Raw genomic sequence first — 17989 nt, 5'->3', positions numbered from 1 at the left:
ACCAGAATAATGTCATTTTTGTAGCATAAAGTTGAAAAAGACTATTTAAAATGTAATGAGAAACAAAATCAAGTTTGTGAAAAATTAGATTGTAGAAAAGAATGAGAATAAAGTCTCAATAAATATATATTTAAAACTATTTTTGTCCATCCAATAAAAAGCTTTCCTTTGGTTTGATTGGCGTTTATTCCAAAGCACTCATTGAGTGAAGAGAATCTGCACATGCATGCTTTTATTGCAGCGTTCTACTTCAATAAAATCATGATGCAAGAGGAGTGCAGAGCAAAGGTACACATCATAACAACAACAATAATAATAATAATAATAGTAATAATAATAATAAGAATGTGAGATGGTTGCATGTGTGAAACGTCCAAAGAAAGAAATGTGAATAGAACATGCTTTCCACTATGCTGCTGTTGCCACGGTGACAGTGCATCCCTAGGAGGCTAGAAGGCGGTCCTTTCTTCGTCCTTCTGGTGTGCCGTGCTTCCTCTGCAAACAAAGGAAAAGCCGTGAGCGCTCGTACCCGTCAGCGTGCATCCTGGCCAGCGTCGGCGGATGAGCGATACCCGAGCTCGGCGTTGTCCTGAAGCTCGGCGTGGCGCGTCTCCGGCAGCATCAGACACAGGAGCGCAGCGCTGGCGGGCACCGCCCCGTATATGGACATGGGGATGGCGTGGTGGTAGACGTCCAGGAGTCTGATGAGCGGAGCCAGGATGCCGCCCACGCGAGCGCACATGGAGTTCAGGCCCACGCCGTTCTGCCTGGCGACACGGGCGGTCAAGCAAACAGCGTTCCGTTCAGCAAACACCAGAACCAAAATACCAAAATACCAAAATACGTGAAGGTCACACGCCGTACCTCAGCGTGGTGGGGTAGAGCTCTGCCGTGTAAACGTAGACGATGGAGAAGCATCCGGTGGCCGCAAACTTTCCCAACACGGCGATGACGGTCACCACCACAGGAAACTCTGGAAGCAACATTGAAGGTCAACAACGGCAGCAAAGGTCATCGCATTTTACTTTCTTTACAATAATAAAATACTGTACCGTCATACTGTACTATCTACTAGATAGAATACGGTAATACTGTACTATCTCCCAGATAGAATATGGACATACTGTACTATCTACTAGATAGAATACGGTCATACTGTACTATCTAGTAGAATATGGTCATACTGTACTCTAATATAGACATACTGTACTCTAATATGGACATACTGTACTATCTACTACATAGAATATGGTCATACTGTACTATCTAGTAGAATATGGCCATACTGTACTCTAATATGGACATACTGTACTATCTACTACATAGAATACGGTCATACTGTACTATCTAGTAGAATATGGTCATACTGTACTCTAATATGGACATACTGTACTCTAATATGGACATACTGTACTCTAATATGGACATACTGTACTATCTAGTAGATAAAATATGGACAGTGTACTAGCTAGTAGATAGAATAGGGACATACTGTACTATCTACTAGATAGAATACGGTCATACTGTACTATCTAGTAGAATATGGTCATACTGTACTCTAATATGGACATACTGTACTCTAATATGGACATACTGTACTATCTACTACATAGAATACGGTCATACTGTACTATCTAGTAGAATATGGTCATACTGTACTCTAATATGGACATACTGTACTATCTAGTAGATAAAATATGGACAGTGTACTTGCTAGTAGATAGAATAGGGACATACTGTACTATCTACTAGATAGAATACGGTCATACTGTACTCTAATATGGACATACTGTACTATCTAGTAGATAAAATATGGACAGTGTACTTGCTAGCAGATAGAATAGGGACATACTGTACTATCTAGTAGATAGAATACGGTCATACTGTACTATCTAGTAGAATATGGTCATACTGTACTCTAATATGGACATACTGTACTCTAATATGGACATACTGTACTATCTAGTAGATAAAATATGGACAGTGTACTTGCTAGCAGATAGAATAGGGACATACTGTACTATCTACTAGATAGAATACGGTCATACTGTACTATCTAATAGAATATGGTCATACTGTACTCTAATATGGACATACTGTACTCTAATATGGACATACTGTACTATCTACTCGATACAGTAGGTACAGTGAATATCTACAGTGAAAATACAGTCATACTGTACTCTATTGTACTAGAAAAACAGTCAACAAACACCTTCTGTCCAGCAGAGGGCGCCAAGGACATTCCCTGTCTCTGATTGAGTTTCCAAAGCAAGGATACCAAACTTTGTAATATTATTTTTATTGTGTGCACATTTTTAAAAAATGCAGTAATTTGTTAGTCTTAGTAAAAATTACATTTTTTGTTGATAAAAATAATAAACTCTTTTTTAAAAAAAAAAAAAAGCTGATATTTTTTATGCTAACCAGTTTCATTTTTTAAAGTAAAATTGGATTTGATATCTACCAATCGTGTTATCTACCAATAATTTGTGTGTGTGTGTGAGACCTTTGGGCACGGCGATGATGGCCAGGCAGGTGGCCCCCCCGAACATCAACAGGATGGCCTCACAAGGTCGCCGCCCAAAGCGCTGGATGAGCGGCAAGGAGCCCAGGCGGGCGGGGATCTCCACCAGGCCGAAGATGAACTGTGTCAGGTAGATGTTCACGCCGAAGTGGCCCACGTTGAGGCTCAGGCCGTAGTACATGACGCTGGTTCCAAACCTGACACATGCCGTACCCGTCAACCCTTGAGCATCCCGTCGCCTACTCTCTAGTTCTTAGTTCTACTTCTATACAAGTATTACATAGTGTATAAATACATATGACACAGCATCCTAAGTTCTTGGGAGTACTCACCAGACGTAGCTCATGATGAGCGCTCGTTTTCTGAGATAGGAAATCCTGAAGATGTCCAGCATGCTCCTTCTGACGGGCTTCCCGTCCACGTCCAGCTGACGGACACATTGACTACGTGTTGGTACATTTGAAAGATGGAGTACTCGGTGTACATGGAGTACATGAATGCGGCTCCACCTTGTCCAGCAGATCTTGGGACACCTCCCTGCCGTTGACCTTGGCCGCCCTCCGGACCTCCTTCAGCGCCGCCTCCTTGCGGCCCTGGGTGATGAGCCAGCGTGCCGACTCGGGAAGGATCCTGGCAATAAAGCAGTGTAGGTACTAACGAGGGTTACTAACGAGGAGGATGTGGCAGGTTCTCCTGACCAGTAGAAGAGAGCCAGGAGCAGGAGAAGAGGACTGTAGAGGACCAGTTGCAGGACTCTCCAGTCTGGGATGGAGTAGGCGATACCCGACAGCAGCATGAGTCCCACGGCGTAAAAAGTGTGGCTGATGATGGTGCAGAAGGCGAATCTGGACGACTCGCACCATTCTCCACCTTCAGGACCACACGAGGAGAAGAAGGAGATTGAGAAGACCGTGACGACGTCCTGGACGTCTGATCGTTTGCGTGTCACTTACCGATCACAAAAGCGTTGGCCAGAATTCCCGACACAGAGAATCCACACAGGAACTTGAGCAGGACGTAAACGTAAACGTTGGGAGAGAAGGCCGAGGCCACGCCGAACAAGAGGAGGAGAAGATGAGCCAGGAGGACCACAAAGCGACGGCCGAACCTACGACGACAACAACAGGACCTTCTCGTTCCATCACAGGAGGTTGGTACAATACAGCATTGGTGTAAAATACTCTGTGTACAAGTACTGTACATATACTGCATGTGGCATTGTCGTGTACTTTCATAATTATTGGGTTCATATCTGATTAACCATAGAATATGAAGAATATACTATTTGGTATTTATACTTCTAAAGTGGTTGTTTTTACATAGTATTTTCAATGTACAAATACACACAGTATAGTGTCCATGCAGTACAAGTATCCATCTTTGATGAGCGTGTTCCTACTTGGATAAAGCAGGCATCAAACTACGTTAAAAGCTAATGATCAAATATACTCAAGTTACTCCATTAGGATATCAGAATACTGCAAAAACACAGTAGTAACAAGTATCTTCTGTACTGCAAGGTTTGTGCCACAACTCGTCAGTACACGAGTACATGGAGTACTTTGATGAGTGTGTTCCTATTTGACTAAATCAGAATACTGCAAAAACACAGTAGCATCAAGTATTGGTAAGTATCTTTTTGTACTGCAAGGTTTGTGCCACAACTCGTCAGTACACGAGTACATGGAGTACTTTGATGAGTGTGTTCCTATTTGGCTAAAGCAGGCATCAAACTACATTAAAAGCTAGTAATCAAATACACTCAAGTTACTTCATTAGGATATCAGAATACTGCAAAAACACAGTAGCAACAAGTATCTTCTTGTACTGCAAGGTTTGTGCCACAACCCGTCAGTACACGAGTACATGGAGTACTTTGATGAGTGTGTTCCTATTTGACTAAATCAGAATACTGCAAAAACACAGTAGCATCAAGTATTGGCAAGTATCTTTTTGTACTGCAAGGTTTGTGCCACAACTCGTCAGTACACGGGTACATGGAGTACTTTGATGAGTGTGGTCCTATTTGACTAAATCAGAATACTGCAAAAACACAGTAGCATCAAGTATTGGTAAGTATCTTTTTGTACTGCAAGGTTTGAGCCACAACTCGTCAGTACACGAGTACATGAAGTACTTTGATGAGTGTGTTCCTATTTGACTAAATCAGAATACTGCAAAAACACAGTAGCATCAAGTATTGGTAAGTATCTTTTTGTACTGCAAGGTTTGAGCCACAACTCGTCAGTACACGAGTACATGGAGTACTTTGATGAGTGTGTTCCTATTTGACTAAATCAGAATACTGCAAAAACACAGTAGCATCAAGTATTGGTAAGTATCTTTTTGTACTGCAAGGTTTGAGCCACAACTCGTCAGTACACGAGTACATGGAGTACTTTGATGAGTGTGTTCCTATTTGACTAAATCAGAATACTGCAAAAACACAGTAGCATCAAGTATTGGTAAGTATCTTTTTGTACTGCAAGGTTTGTGCCACAACTCGTCAGTACACGAGTACATGAAGTACTTTGATGAGTGTGGTCCTATTTGACTAAATCAGAATACTGCAAAAACACAGTAGCAACAAGTATCTTCTTGTACTGCAAGGTTTGTGCCACAACTCGTCAGTACACGAGTACATGGAGTACTTTGATGAGTGTGTTCCTATTTGACTAAAGCAGGCATCAAGCTACATTAAAAGCTAATGATCAAATACACTCAAGTTACTCCATTAGGATATCAGAATACTGCAAAAACACAGTAGCATCAAGTATTGGCAAGTATCTTTTTGTACTGCAATGTTTGAGCCACAACTCGTCAGTACACGAGTACATGAAGTAATTTGATGTACTTTGATGAGCATGTTGACGTTCCACCGACCTGCTAGCGTCAACATTAAACGCGCCGCAGCTTTAAGAGGAGCGGCCGTGCCGACGGAGCGAGAAGGAAGCAGACCTGTCAGCCATGGATCCCAGGACCAAGGCCCCGAGAAGAAGTCCGGCCATGTAGATGGACTGAGACGCTTCGATCAAGGTGCTTCTGTCGCACACCAGCTTGAACTGACGGACCAGAGAGGAGCCAGGCATCAAGCGGAAGTGGTCGTCATGACGACAGAGCCACTCACCTCCGTGACGATGCTGGACGCTCCTCGCGGGACCTCGAACTTGGATCCGTTGATGCAGCTCGTGGTGGCGTTGATGCCGTAGGCCTCGATGCTCTCCAGGTCCCAGGGGACCGGAGTGAACATCCGGCAACTTTGGAAGCTCCCATCCGGGCCCACGGGGATAGTCAGCTCCTTCTGCCTCTCCAGGGTCAGATTGGGTCCCGGGTCCAGGATCCAGTCCGTATCGCAGTGGTTGGGGAAGGCGAGGCCCGTGAAGACCTGGCCGATGACGTCGAAGGCGATGAAGATGCTGGGGACGCAGAGGGCCGCCACCAGACGCTTCTGGAAGAAGCCGAACTCGCCGATCTCCTTGAGGACGTGGTTGAAGGTGCTCATGTTGGACGCGGCGCGGGGACTCACGGGGACTGGCGGGGACTGGCGGGGACTGGCGGACGACGTGCGGCAACGTGAGGGCTGCCCTCGTGTCCGCGTTAATCTTTAAGCCGGCTGTCAATGTGTCACCACGATGACAAAACTCCAACAATGCTTCGCTCGCGTGCTAACTATCGCTAGGAGTCATCTCGCTTTCACTTTGCATCCTTGCATCCTTGCATCCTTCCTTCCTAGTCACTGATTAGTCCAGGGGTGGGCAAACTTTTTGACCCGCGGGCCGCTTTGAGTTAACAAAATTGTCCCGAGGGGGGCCCGAATATATATTTAATACGCACTATTTTACGCTTATAATTCTGACTTCTGAATTGAATTATTAGTCTAATTTCATCAGTAAAAGTGTCATACTATCAGCTGTCGAAATTGAATTTTACAGTTTTGTTTTTTTTCTGAATCATACATCCGACTTGACTTATGTTGCCAGCTGTTGTATGTTCAAATTTGAAATAATTAGAAGCAGTTGATGTTTGCCAAATAATCACTAATAAATACAATAAATCACTATATTGACAGTTACTATGGTACCCATTATGTCATTGTACGGTCACATCACCTCGTACTTCGGTACGTGACAAAAAAAACCTTACACCATATTAGGAAAGCAGGAAGTGATCAAATTATTATGTCATTGTAGAGTCACATCACTTCTGTACGAGGTACATTATTAAAAAAAACAACAAAAAAAACCTTAAACTGTATTATGGAAAGCAGGAAGTGAACAAATGTAACAGTTAGTGATTGTAAAAGTACCAGACGGAGGGGTAGGATTTAATAAGCTTTGCTTCTTCCTACTCCTTTTGGACATGTGGAACTGGGAACTGATTATGTGATGCATTCAATTGTAATCTGATGCACGTTCAAATGAAATTAAACCATTACCATTACTATAGAAAGCAACTGGCGGGCCGGATTCAACCGCTTAGTGGGCCGCATGTGGCCCCCGGGCCGTAGTTTGCCCACCCCTGGATTAGTCACACGATGACGTCACGCTGCCACCCTGCTACCTGGAGCACCTTAAAAACAAAAAGTGGAGCTGGAGGTTGAAGACTTGAAGTCCTGGAGATCTTTAGAAGAGGTCAGGACTGTTAACATCCATGAGGGCAAACTGGACCGCTCCAGTTTGGAGTCCCTGACCCGCGTTGCACGGTGGTGCTGCCCACTCTGGGCCGGGGGGTGGCATTGGTGAGCGTTCCTGTGTAGCACGGTGGTGCCGCCCACTCTGGGGTTGGGTCTTACTGGTGAGCGTTCACAGGTCCCAGACCCGTGTTGCACAGTGGCGCTGCCCACTCAGGGGTGGATCTCTGCTCCTGGCACGGTGTCTACTTGGCCTTTATGGACTGCTTGTGAACCCTGCTGGCTAAATATAGCCATGACTAAATTGTCAACGCGGATCTCTTCTGAGTGTGAGAGTGTGTTATGAAGCGGCGTTACGGTGGCCCCTAAAAGCAACATTAATGAACCCAGACGCCCACACTTGGTCCCCCATACGCTTGACTATCATTCTGCTACCAGGAAGATTAATAACAAGCTCGGCCAAATGTAAGCAACATAAATAAACGGCTCGATGACAAACGCTCCCAACAACTCCCAACGTCTCCTCTTCAATATCACATGCTGACCTTTCCAGTCCAGAAGAACACCACACCTTGGAGGAAACACATCTACTCACCACACATGAGCAGAACTCCTCCTCCTCCGCCAATCAACCAATCAGAGGACAGAAAAGTGCTGATGTCACTGACAGGCGACTGAAGTCTGAGAACTGAAAAGAAATATTAGGATTGAAGTTGGAAATGGAGGTGTGCACTTCCAGGCCAGCAGAGAAGGCCTTGCTGGCCCTGACTGGTGCCGACTCCGATTCTACTCAGAACCCCTCCCTGGAGGAGTCTCCACTGTTCCTCAGACGTGATGAGAGTCCTGCTGAAGTCCTGCTAAAGTCCCGCTAAAGTCCCGCTAAAGTCCCGCTAAAGTCCCGCTAAAGTCCCGCTAAGGTCCCGCTCAAATCCCGCTGAAGTCCTGCTCAAATCCGGCTAAAGTCCCGCTGAAATCCCGCTAAAGTCCGGCTAAAGTCCGGCTAAAGTCCGGCTAAAGTCCGGCTAAAGTCCGGCTAAAGTCCGGCTAAAGTCCGGCTGAAATCCCGCTAAAGTCCTGCTAAAGTCCCGCTGAAATCCGGCTGAAGTCCCGCTGAAATCCGGCTAAAGTCCCGCTAAAGTCCCGCTAAAGTCCCGCTGAAATCCGGCTGAAATCCGGCTGAAATCCCGCTAAAGTCCCACTAAAGTCCGGCTGAAATCCGGCTGAAATCCGGCTGAAATCCGGCTGAAATCCCGCTAAAGTCCCGCTGAAGTCCCGCTAAAGTCCCGCTAAAGTCCCGCTGAAATCCCGCTGAAGTCCCGCTGAAGTCCCGCTAAAGTCCCGCTAAAGTCCCGCTAAAGTCCCGCTGAAATCCGTCTGAAATCCGGCTGAAGTCCCGCTGAAATCCGGCTAAAGTCCCACTGAAGTCCCGCTAAAGTCCCGCTAAAGTCCCGCTTAAGTCCCGCTGAAATCCGGCTGAAATCCGGCTGAAATCCGGCTGAAATCCTGCTAAAGTCCCGCTGAAATCCGGCTGAAATCCGGCTGAAATCCGGCTGAAGTCCCGCTGAAGTCCCGCTGAAGTCTCGCTGAAGTCCCGCTGAAATCCGGCTGAAATCCCGCTAAAGTCCCGCTAAAGTCCCGCTGAAGTCCCGCTGAAGTCCCGCTGAAGTCCCGCTGAAATCCGGCTAAAGTCCCGCTAAAGTCCCGCTGAAATCCGGCTGAAATCCCGCTGAAGTCCCGCTGAAGTCCCGCTAAAGTCCCGCTAAAGTCCCGCTAAAGTCCCGCTAAAGTCCCGCTAAAGTCCCACTAAAGTCCTGCTAAAGTCCCGCTAAAGTCCCGCTGTAAACAAGAGCAGTTCAGGCTTATTTGAGCCACGGAGGTTCACCTTTTCCCCAGGATGATCATTTTCAGCAGAAGTTGACGTCCACGAGTACGAGTCCCACAGGACTCTTATCTGAGGCCACAGCCCCTTAGCGTCCATGGTTCCCGTCTTTATTAGCCCGAGCGTCCTTCAAAGATTGGCCCCGTTGGCAGATTTCTATGTTTTACAGAATGAATGATTCACCAGGGATGTGAGGACGTACTTTAAGGGAAGCTGGCCTAGCATTTAGTGACGGGTACCTCCTCACCTGCGACCTCCAGTACAGGCAAATATACGGACAACTCGGGATGGCCACATATCAGAATCAGAATATCGGTCGGGATAAAATTTCCCCACTGAGGGACGAATAAAGGCATATCTTAATCAGATGATGAAAAAATGCTGTATGACATATCCGTGTTCATTCCACTTCAAGACATATGTCACAAATCCGTATCGGTATTGGCTGATATCAGAAATTGAGAGTTGGACAATATCATTTTTGGGAAAAAAAAAGCCAATACGGGACATCCCTACTGATAACAGATAGAGTAGAACCTTGGTTAGCATCATTCATTTGTTCCAGAAGGCCCGACTCTAACCAAAACTGACCTTAACTGAATCCATCATGTAAACCCAATGACTCCCTTCCAGGAAGTCAACAATGTCAACATAAATAAAAAAAACTTTCTATACTTGATCTCAATGATGAAAGAACACGGACACCACCTTCCTGTTTTGCCGTGACTTATTCCTTCAATTCCAAAATAAACTAATCTTACAGAGGAAGCTGATGTGCTCATTCTTTATTGATTAAAAACACGCAACAAGAGAAACATGCTTGGAACACGGAGATGAACCAAAACAGAGCAAAAGAAAGAGTGGAAACCTATCATCATCATCATCATCATTATTAGCATTAATATTATTATTATTATTATTATGATATTACAGCCGTGATGACCATGTCAACTTACTGCCTGCGCAAAAAGAGATAGATGAAAAACAGGATGAGAACTATGACTCCGTTGGTTACAAGCAACACACACACATATACACACACACACACACACATATACACACACACACACATACACACACACACACACACACCAGCAGCAGCATGGCAGCAAGTAGGTCAGGTAAGAAGATGTAGTAGAAAGGAAGATGAAGATGAGGATGAGGAGGAGCGTTTGACTTAAGGCGAGTGTAAAATTGAACAGCATGAAAGAAACACTTCCTGTCCAATAAAAGGGGCGGAGACGTCACAGACTAGCAAGCATCCTTTGCTCCTTCACGGACGCCAAGGTTTCATCCACAAGCCTCATGTCGGCCATGAACACGCCTTCCTCATTCCCGTGCCTTATAAAGATACGGGTGCGTCCCATTACGTGTGGCCTCTTTTTACCTGTTTGTGTATCTTTAGAATACACAGAAAAGAGGAAGAGGCATGTGTTTGTCTCACATAACGATTGTGGATGATTCTCCTTGAAAGCTAACGACGCTTAGCGAACCACTGCGCCCCCTGGAGGCATCGCCTGGAAGCTGCACTCATGCCGTTACCCCCCCCCCTCGAGGACATCCAGAAAAAAGGCCAAGCGTGACACACCCAGTAGAAAAAAACATTTGAGATTATGTACAAACTACCACTTCAATCAAGTACTTTTTTTCCGACAACAAATGAATGAATGCACTTAAGCCCCCCCCCCCGTAGTTTTTACGCCACATTTAAATTAAAACCATTTAAGTTGCGCCCCCTGTGGGTGGGGGTCACAATGCCAGATGCACCAGCATACGAGACATACGCGTATCCTCCAAGCGTGATCATCATCATCATTACACAAATGCTCAACGACTTGCTAAGTCCCGCCCCCTTTTGCTTCATGGCGGCCATGTTTTTCCACCAATGGTGCTAAAATGTGACACGCACGTGCTTGTCCGTCCCCTAAAGGGGCTTGCCCAATTTCACCGTGATTCGGCTAAACGGCGTCAAGTTACAGTGAGTGTTTTGTCGAGATGTATGAGAAATTTCAAGTGCATTAAAAGCACGGGAGAAAAATAACAGCAGGGGGGGGGACACATTTCCCGCCTTTTGCGTGCAGCGTTCCATCTATCGTTACGCCGTTTGTAGGAATCGAGTCAAGTCAGGAAATAAAAATGCAAGCGACATGAGCTAGCATGAAAATAAGCTAAGACGACCGGTCTGCTACGTAAACGCAAAGTGTGGAAAAATGGATCCTTTAGTGACTTTGGTGTCCGGTGGGCAAGAGCAGAAAGCGAAAGTGAAAGTGAAAGTGAAAGTGAAAGGGCGTGAAGGTGCATGGAGTGGCGGTACAGTAGTTGTCATAAGGCATTGGTAGACTTGCAGGGTGTTGGTGGAGATTGTGCAAATGCATGATTGATATGCTATGCTATGCTAACCCCCCCCCTCCACGCTCCCCCCACATACGCTGTAAACGCGTGTGCTGCCATTCTCTTTTGGCACGTGGGCACACGTCAGCGCCTCCTTCCACAAGGCGGCCTTCGTCACGCTTTTCTTTGGCAGTAGTGGTTTTTCTTTACAGCCATAGAAAAATTGCAATAATCTAAATATACTGTAGATTTCTACTTTCTTTTGTGTTTCTTAAATGTTCACATCTTTTAGGCAAGTCACGGTCCAAGGTAGTAAACGCCACTTAAACGTCACTTAAACGCCACTTATCGTCAGCTGAGCAAAGCCCAGCAGCTTGATGTCGTCCGGGATTTCCGATCCCTCCATTCCGGAAGCCTGCAACAACCGGGACAAAAATTATTTTACAATAATAAGCACTTCTTTTCTTTTTAAAACATTAGCTTTGTATTTTCTCATTCCAAATATGAAATGTTACGCATGAATGAATAAATGCACTTCATTTCTATCACTCATTTAGAATGATAATTCTATTTATTTTTATATTTTTCATCTTCAAATAAAAAAATCTACATAAATTAATTCATAAATAAATTCAATTAATATAAAAAAATATCAGGGAAAAAATTCACCTTCTAAAAATCATTATTTTATTTATTATTATAGTATTTTTTATTTACCTTCAAATTAAAATAAACCAAAAATGATGCATGAATTCCTATATGCATAAATTATGCATTATTATTATTATTTGATCATTTTTATTATTTTGTAAATTAAAGTAAACATAAAATGATGTCTAAATTAATATCAAATGAATATTAGTATTTTATCAAATAGTAGAAATGATATATTATGATAACAGGTTGTATGATAAGAGGTGAAAGTATGATGAGGAAAAATAATGTTGTTTTAGTTGCAATATTCATATTGCATATATTCATATTGTAGTGAATTTGTACAATTCCACACTGTCACTGTTTCCAGTTGAGCTACCAAAGTGAATCACATAGTAAATATATTTGTACGATAGATGAAATATAAATCCATGCATTCAAAGGCATAATATTGCAATTCGTGACAAGATGGGGAATAAATTCAACTCACCAGTTTAAAGGTGACATTTTTATTGACTTGAGGGTCGTCCACTATTTTCTGGAGGTTTGCAGCAACTGAGCCAAGCCGGGCGTCCATCCAAGGAAAAAGGGAAAAGGTGGAATTCAACGTGTTAGAATTGCACTCAGGAAGAAGCGTGTACGCGGGTTTATCACTGACCGATGACTAAATCCCTCCCGTCCACCAGGCCTGCTGACACCAGCTCCTGAGAGACGCCGTCTGCCGTGTCTGGAAAAACACACACACACACACACACACACACACACACACACACACACACACACACACACCAAAGTCAGCATTTTAGTAATTGTAGTGTCTTATCTTCTCTTCCTGTTTCCTTTTATTCCCTGGTCTTCTCCTTGCTCATGTAGCAAAGCATCCTAAACATGCGTCACGGTGTTTACCTCTGCCCGGCATGAACTCAAAGCGGATGTCGTTGAGTTCTTTCTTTGAATTTCTGCAGGGACGACAAAAAGACAAATAAAAATACAAAAAAAAATAAAATACAAAACCAACACGCTGAGGGAACGCACCTTAGCCGCAACACCAAACTGATGGGAGCCGTCGGGCTGCTCCCCGAGACGGGAACCTGGGGTAGAAAACACACAAAATACACACAGGAAGTGAAAATAAACAATAGGAAATGGGCTTTGTCATGTTTGTTGTCTTGCGTGCACGTTTCGGGGAGTTTCCCTGCAAGTTAAGGCCTCCCAAAATGGGAGGGAAGTCACAGCAATAATCATAAACGTTGAACATCCAATAATCATAACAACCTGGGTGCAGCCTGGGTCCCGTTGGCTGATTGGCTGACAGCCTATGAGCATCATTTAACAACAAAACATAAACAATCAGCAGTAATTTCCCAAGCATAAAGTCAACATTTGCTTGCTGACGAAGTTAATATTAATATTAATATTCTAAAGAGTAAAATGTGCCAATTTTACCGGAATAAAGTTGGAATATATGAGGAAAAAAAAATAGAATTATTCCAGAAAGAGACATTTCATAGGGCAGCCCTGATTAAACGTGGAGTGGTGTACCTGCGTAGGAACAGCAGCGGGGGCGGCGGCGGCGGGGGTAGCGCCTGTCGTTTGCGATGCAGCCTGTCCCGTGCGCGGAGGGGCGACGGGAGCGGGCTGCAGTGGGAACGTGTTCCCCCCGGCCTGAGGTAGATCCGCTTGGGCTGCAGCGGGAACGGGAACGGGAACGGGAAGAGGAGGCGGCGAGACATTTAACGGCTCTGGCGTCGGGAAAAGCTGAAGAACAAACAAAAAAAAAAAAAACGTTGAGCAGACATCATCCCGCAACGACTGCTGAAGAAGTTCTCACGACCCACCTCCGAGTTCTGGGAGGCCTCCTTGACTCTCGGCGACTGTTAAAAACAAACAAAGACGGCCATTAGATTCTGCCGTCAGCGCTCACAGGAAGTGAGAGGACACACAGGAAGTCAAGGACACACAGGAAGTGAGAGGACAGCCTGACTTTTAGTTGATGACTAAGCAAATGCAGCGTTTTTCCCGTACATTCATTTCTGGCGGCGCGCCACACTTCAAGTCTTACCGCCACAGATATATCGGCACCACTGAGATACACCTGAGTAGCTTGTGGTTTCATGGTGGTCCAGCAGATGGGCCATGGTGGCATGGTGGCGCCTCATGACCTCATGAATATGACATCATATTTCAATAACTGCACTTACATGTCGGAAGGTGCATGTCAATAACGACACCTTCTAAAACGATAAGAGGAGAAACGGGAGTGGAAATAACGTGTCCCTTGGAGGGTGTATTCAAGAGCTCACACGGTTACGTGATCAAAAGGGAGAAACAGGCGAGGAAAAGGGCAAAAATAAAAGCCTGAGCAGGCACCTTGCAGTCTGACATGAGGGCAAACTGAGCATGGTGTTAGCAAACAGCATGAACTGGGAGCAGAACACTCAAGGGCGAGGCCGCCTGGGTCAACTCAGATGCTTACACAGCAGGGGTGTCCAAAGTCTGGCACAGGGGCCATTTGCCGCACGTGGTGGTTCTTTTATTGGCCCGCAGCACTTTTTCTGATTATAATGAACAAAAAAAAACTACTAGTGTATTTTTACCAGAATAAAGTCAAAATATCAGGAATAAAAAGTTGGTGTTTATGGAGGAAAAAGTCATCATTTTTATGAGAATGAAGATCTGGGTTCAAATCTCTGTGTGGAGTTTGCATGTTCCCCTGGTCCCATTCGTCCCAAAAACATGCTAGGTTAATTGGCCACTCCAAATTGTCCATAGGTATGAATGTGAGTGTGAATGGTTGTTTGTCTATATGTGCCCTGATTGGCTGGCCACCAGTCCAGGGTGGACCCCGCCTCTCCCCCAAGACAGCTGGGATAGGCTCCAGCATACCCCCAGTATAGAAAATGGGTGGATGGGAAAATATATGAAGTTGAAACATTTTTTTCAGTATGCGGCCCCCGCTGGGAAATGTTTGGACACCCCTGCAGCACGGCCGATGCAGTTTGCCGACACGTGGCCTGTGGTGACAAAGCGGCAACGGAAAAGGAAGCGGATCAGTGGGAGGAGCAATGATTGGATGTGATTTTCATGTGAGTCGGAGCACGAGAAGAGAGGAACCAAACCAATACAGATGGCTTCCAGGAAGGCTAACTCTCAGCGACCCCGGCCTGCCTGCCCTCCCTGCCGTGCCCCCTGCCCGTCCTTTGCATCATGTGGCGCCGAAGGAATGGTGCATGCCCACCAGCGCATCGACTGGCACCCCCACCATAGCTTCACAGATAACTCAATCCAAGCACAAAGTGGAAAACTTCTGGACCAAGTCAGTCAGAAAAAGCCACTTGTTGTGCCATTTCTTAGCCACTAGAGGGCATAGTTTCACACCTTCCTTCCATACTGTATCTCCCCTACATTCATTCATGTGGGCCTGCTACCTGCTTAATAAACACTCTAGAAGCTTGTTGTTCCAACTCCATACAGTAGATGGCAGCGTAACTGCATCCTTACACGCCTCATAAGCGCCTGGCCTGCCAGAGAAGAAGAGTAAGACGAGGAGGGATCAAGTATGTTGTCCAACACATGGACGAGCAGCGGGTCTAAAGATTCTAAAGGCGCTCACAGGAGGTTTAATCTTTCATACATAATAAAACAAAACGATGGAAGAATGTTGCAACCATACTTTTTTGTCCATACTACTACTACTACTACTACTCTTGTTGCTGTATTAGGCAAGTACTATAAACTAGTACACAGACTAAGGATGTTTTCTGGTCTTATTGGAGACTAGGATGTGTTGTTCCCATGTTTTTGCTCACTTTTGTCTCCTGCAGCATCCCTAAAAATGGCATGCTCGCTAATGAGATATCAAGACGCTGCCACAGGTAGATTGCAGTCCTGTGGGAAACAGCAATAACTGCAGCGCAGTAACAATTACTGTGTTTCTGCCCTCCTGCGAGTACGTGAAGCCTGCTTGTCTAGCTAGCGAGAGTCCTTCCTTGTTAGGGGAACGCCATCTGTATTGTGGTGGCAAGTGAACAACCCTGGACGCAGGCAGCTCCAGTGGGTAGGAGAAGCGCACTTGTCGCCGGGGGGCGCCAACAGGCTTCACCTGCTGCTCCTTCGCCGTCAAACAGAGCACACACACACACAGGTGAGATACAATGGACGATGCTGCAGACATGACAGTAGCTCCTCGGGTGACTACGACAAATATGGCGGGGGGCCTCGCTCGGGCCGAGCTCACCCTGAGGGCGGCCACGGCCGCTTTGCCTTCCTCGCTTTCTTCATCCAGCTCGTCGTCGCTCCACTCCCACTCGCCGTCCTCCGTCTTGTGCAGGCGGCCGCTGGAGCCCGGGACGCGACGCACCTGGAGAGGGCGCCAAAGTCACGAGGAGGAAGTCATGACAGGAAGAGGAGGGAGTGTTGCCTCGTCCTACCCTTTTCGACCTCTCTGATATTGTGGGAGCTCTCTGGAGAAGCTTCTCGTGAAGGTACTCGTGGTTCTGGACAGACAGGAAACAAGAACTTCAGCATCGATGCAAACATCAGAAGTCATGCTGCATTCAAGGCTGAAGGAAAGTAGGAAATGTAGTCTTATCAAATGGTATTTCCTGCTATGTTCTACATCTTCACGGCTTCCTTCAATGCGGCATTAATTCAGCACTTAGCATTTTAGTCCACAATGTGTCCCTTTTCCAAGGAGTACTTGAAGAGGTTGCATTGCTTTACCGCATGCTAAAAACATGCTAAAGACAGACCGCCCCAAAAAGTACACGACACAAAAAGCATCCGACGACTCGTGGAGGACACACACACGTTTATCTGACAGGAAGTGAGAGGTGTCTTAACTTCCTGCTGCGGTTGTCTTTTGGTCCATTAAGGGCCCAGGGCCGAGGAATGAAAGCGTGTGAGCGGCATCTTCATGAGAAGACCATGACTCATCAACTAACTCGTGACTCGCCGACTCAGTCGAAGGCCTACCTTTGCTTTCTGGAAGAATTTATGCTTCAACAACTCCGAGGATGTTGGCCTGCCGAGCAGAAAGGGAAACAATGAGCTCCAGCAATATCATAACATATCATATCATGTGGTGCAGCAATCAAGGCAAGGAGATATTCCGTAGATCAGGGGGGTCCAGACTCTTCCTGGGAAGACCCTTTCCATCTTTTGAAATAACGCACCGTATGTACATTTCCTTTTTGTAGCTACCAGCGCTTTTCCCTAACCCTAATTTGGACCAAAATGACAACTTTATTTTGTTTTATTTCTCCTAATATTTGGACTTATTAAAACATATTTCAACTGTGGACAAGAATGCCATTTTTCTCATATTATTTATAATATGATGACTTTAATACAACCTTTTCTCTTAATATACTGCATATACATTTCTCATAGTTATGACTTTATGCTAATACTATATTAATACTACTAATACTATATACTAATATTTGGACATTATTCCCATCATGTTATAACTTTTTCCACAGTGCAAAAAACTTAATTGATTAAAAACTTAATCATTGTTTTGTTTACTTACTTTAAGATTTCAATATTATGATTATATTATAAAATTATGTTATTTTTTCTCATATTACATTATTTTCATAATTTTTTTCTCTTATTATTTTGACTTTATTCTCCTAAATTTACTTTTTTGGGTTGCTTTTTTGTTTCCTTGTTCAATTGTATTTTTATAATGTTCTGCAATAATGTCATAATAATAATAATAAAGAGCCACGGGCCACACTTTGGACACCCCTGCTTTTAAAGGAATACTAAGTACTAGAGTACCTGAGATGAAAGTACTGTCTCTTCCTTTTCGTGAATGTTGCCAGCAGTTCATTGAAGAGTAATTACATAACACGGCCACTAGATGGAGCAACCACAACCTTTCTAAGCCGCTTTTCCAGCTATACTCCTTCAAATGCTACATACCGAGGAACCTCAGGAAAACGTACGGCATTGAAGGCAT

The 17989-nt window shown here is 44.9% G+C and overlaps 2 protein-coding genes across 4 annotated transcripts in view; both read right to left on the bottom strand.

Moving 5' to 3' along the window:
- Nucleotides 1-190: 190 nt before the first annotated feature.
- Nucleotides 191-9682, bottom strand: slc22a13b (solute carrier family 22 member 13b). Of its 2 annotated transcripts, XM_058060261.1 has the most exons (10): nucleotides 5655-9682; nucleotides 5486-5589; nucleotides 3481-3635; nucleotides 3226-3397; nucleotides 3037-3157; nucleotides 2860-2954; nucleotides 2510-2724; nucleotides 865-973; nucleotides 573-767; nucleotides 191-495 (listed from the first exon to the last, which is right to left on the bottom strand). In XM_058060261.1, the coding sequence occupies exons 1-10, from the start codon at nucleotides 6027-6029 to the stop codon at nucleotides 450-452; spliced, it is 1587 nt and encodes a 528-aa protein (XP_057916244.1). In that variant the 5' UTR covers nucleotides 6030-9682; the 3' UTR covers nucleotides 191-449. The 2 variants fall into 2 exon arrangements, with proteins under 2 accessions (XP_057916244.1, XP_057916245.1); XM_058060262.1 differs by lacking the exon at nucleotides 191-495 and having other exon boundaries at nucleotides 605-763.
- Nucleotides 9683-9806: 124 nt separating this feature from the next.
- oxsr1b (oxidative stress responsive kinase 1b) overlaps nucleotides 9807-17989 on the bottom strand; it is a 34120-nt gene continuing 25937 nt past the window's right edge. Inside the window, exons 9-18 of one of the 2 annotated variants that reach the window (XM_058060258.1) lie at nucleotides 16996-17044; nucleotides 16452-16517; nucleotides 16259-16381; nucleotides 13860-13895; nucleotides 13564-13779; nucleotides 13057-13112; nucleotides 12928-12980; nucleotides 12680-12748; nucleotides 12512-12576; nucleotides 9807-11782 (exon numbers count right to left, since the gene is read on the bottom strand). In XM_058060258.1, coding sequence (XP_057916241.1) covers nucleotides 11702-11782; nucleotides 12512-12576; nucleotides 12680-12748; nucleotides 12928-12980; nucleotides 13057-13112; nucleotides 13564-13779; nucleotides 13860-13895; nucleotides 16259-16381; nucleotides 16452-16517; nucleotides 16996-17044 — 814 coding nt within the window. In that variant the 3' untranslated portion in view covers nucleotides 9807-11701. Of the gene's footprint in view, nucleotides 11783-12511; nucleotides 12577-12679; nucleotides 12749-12927; nucleotides 12981-13056; nucleotides 13113-13563; nucleotides 13780-13859; nucleotides 13896-13915; nucleotides 16133-16258; nucleotides 16382-16451; nucleotides 16518-16995; nucleotides 17045-17989 lie in introns of those variants that run through there. The other variant, XM_058060260.1, reaches the window with a different exon arrangement.

This window comes from Doryrhamphus excisus, chromosome 21, assembly GCF_030265055.1.
Source record: "Doryrhamphus excisus isolate RoL2022-K1 chromosome 21, RoL_Dexc_1.0, whole genome shotgun sequence".
Taxonomy (NCBI): Eukaryota; Metazoa; Chordata; class Actinopteri; order Syngnathiformes; family Syngnathidae; genus Doryrhamphus; species Doryrhamphus excisus.
This window is presented reverse-complemented; position numbering and strand designations above follow the sequence as displayed.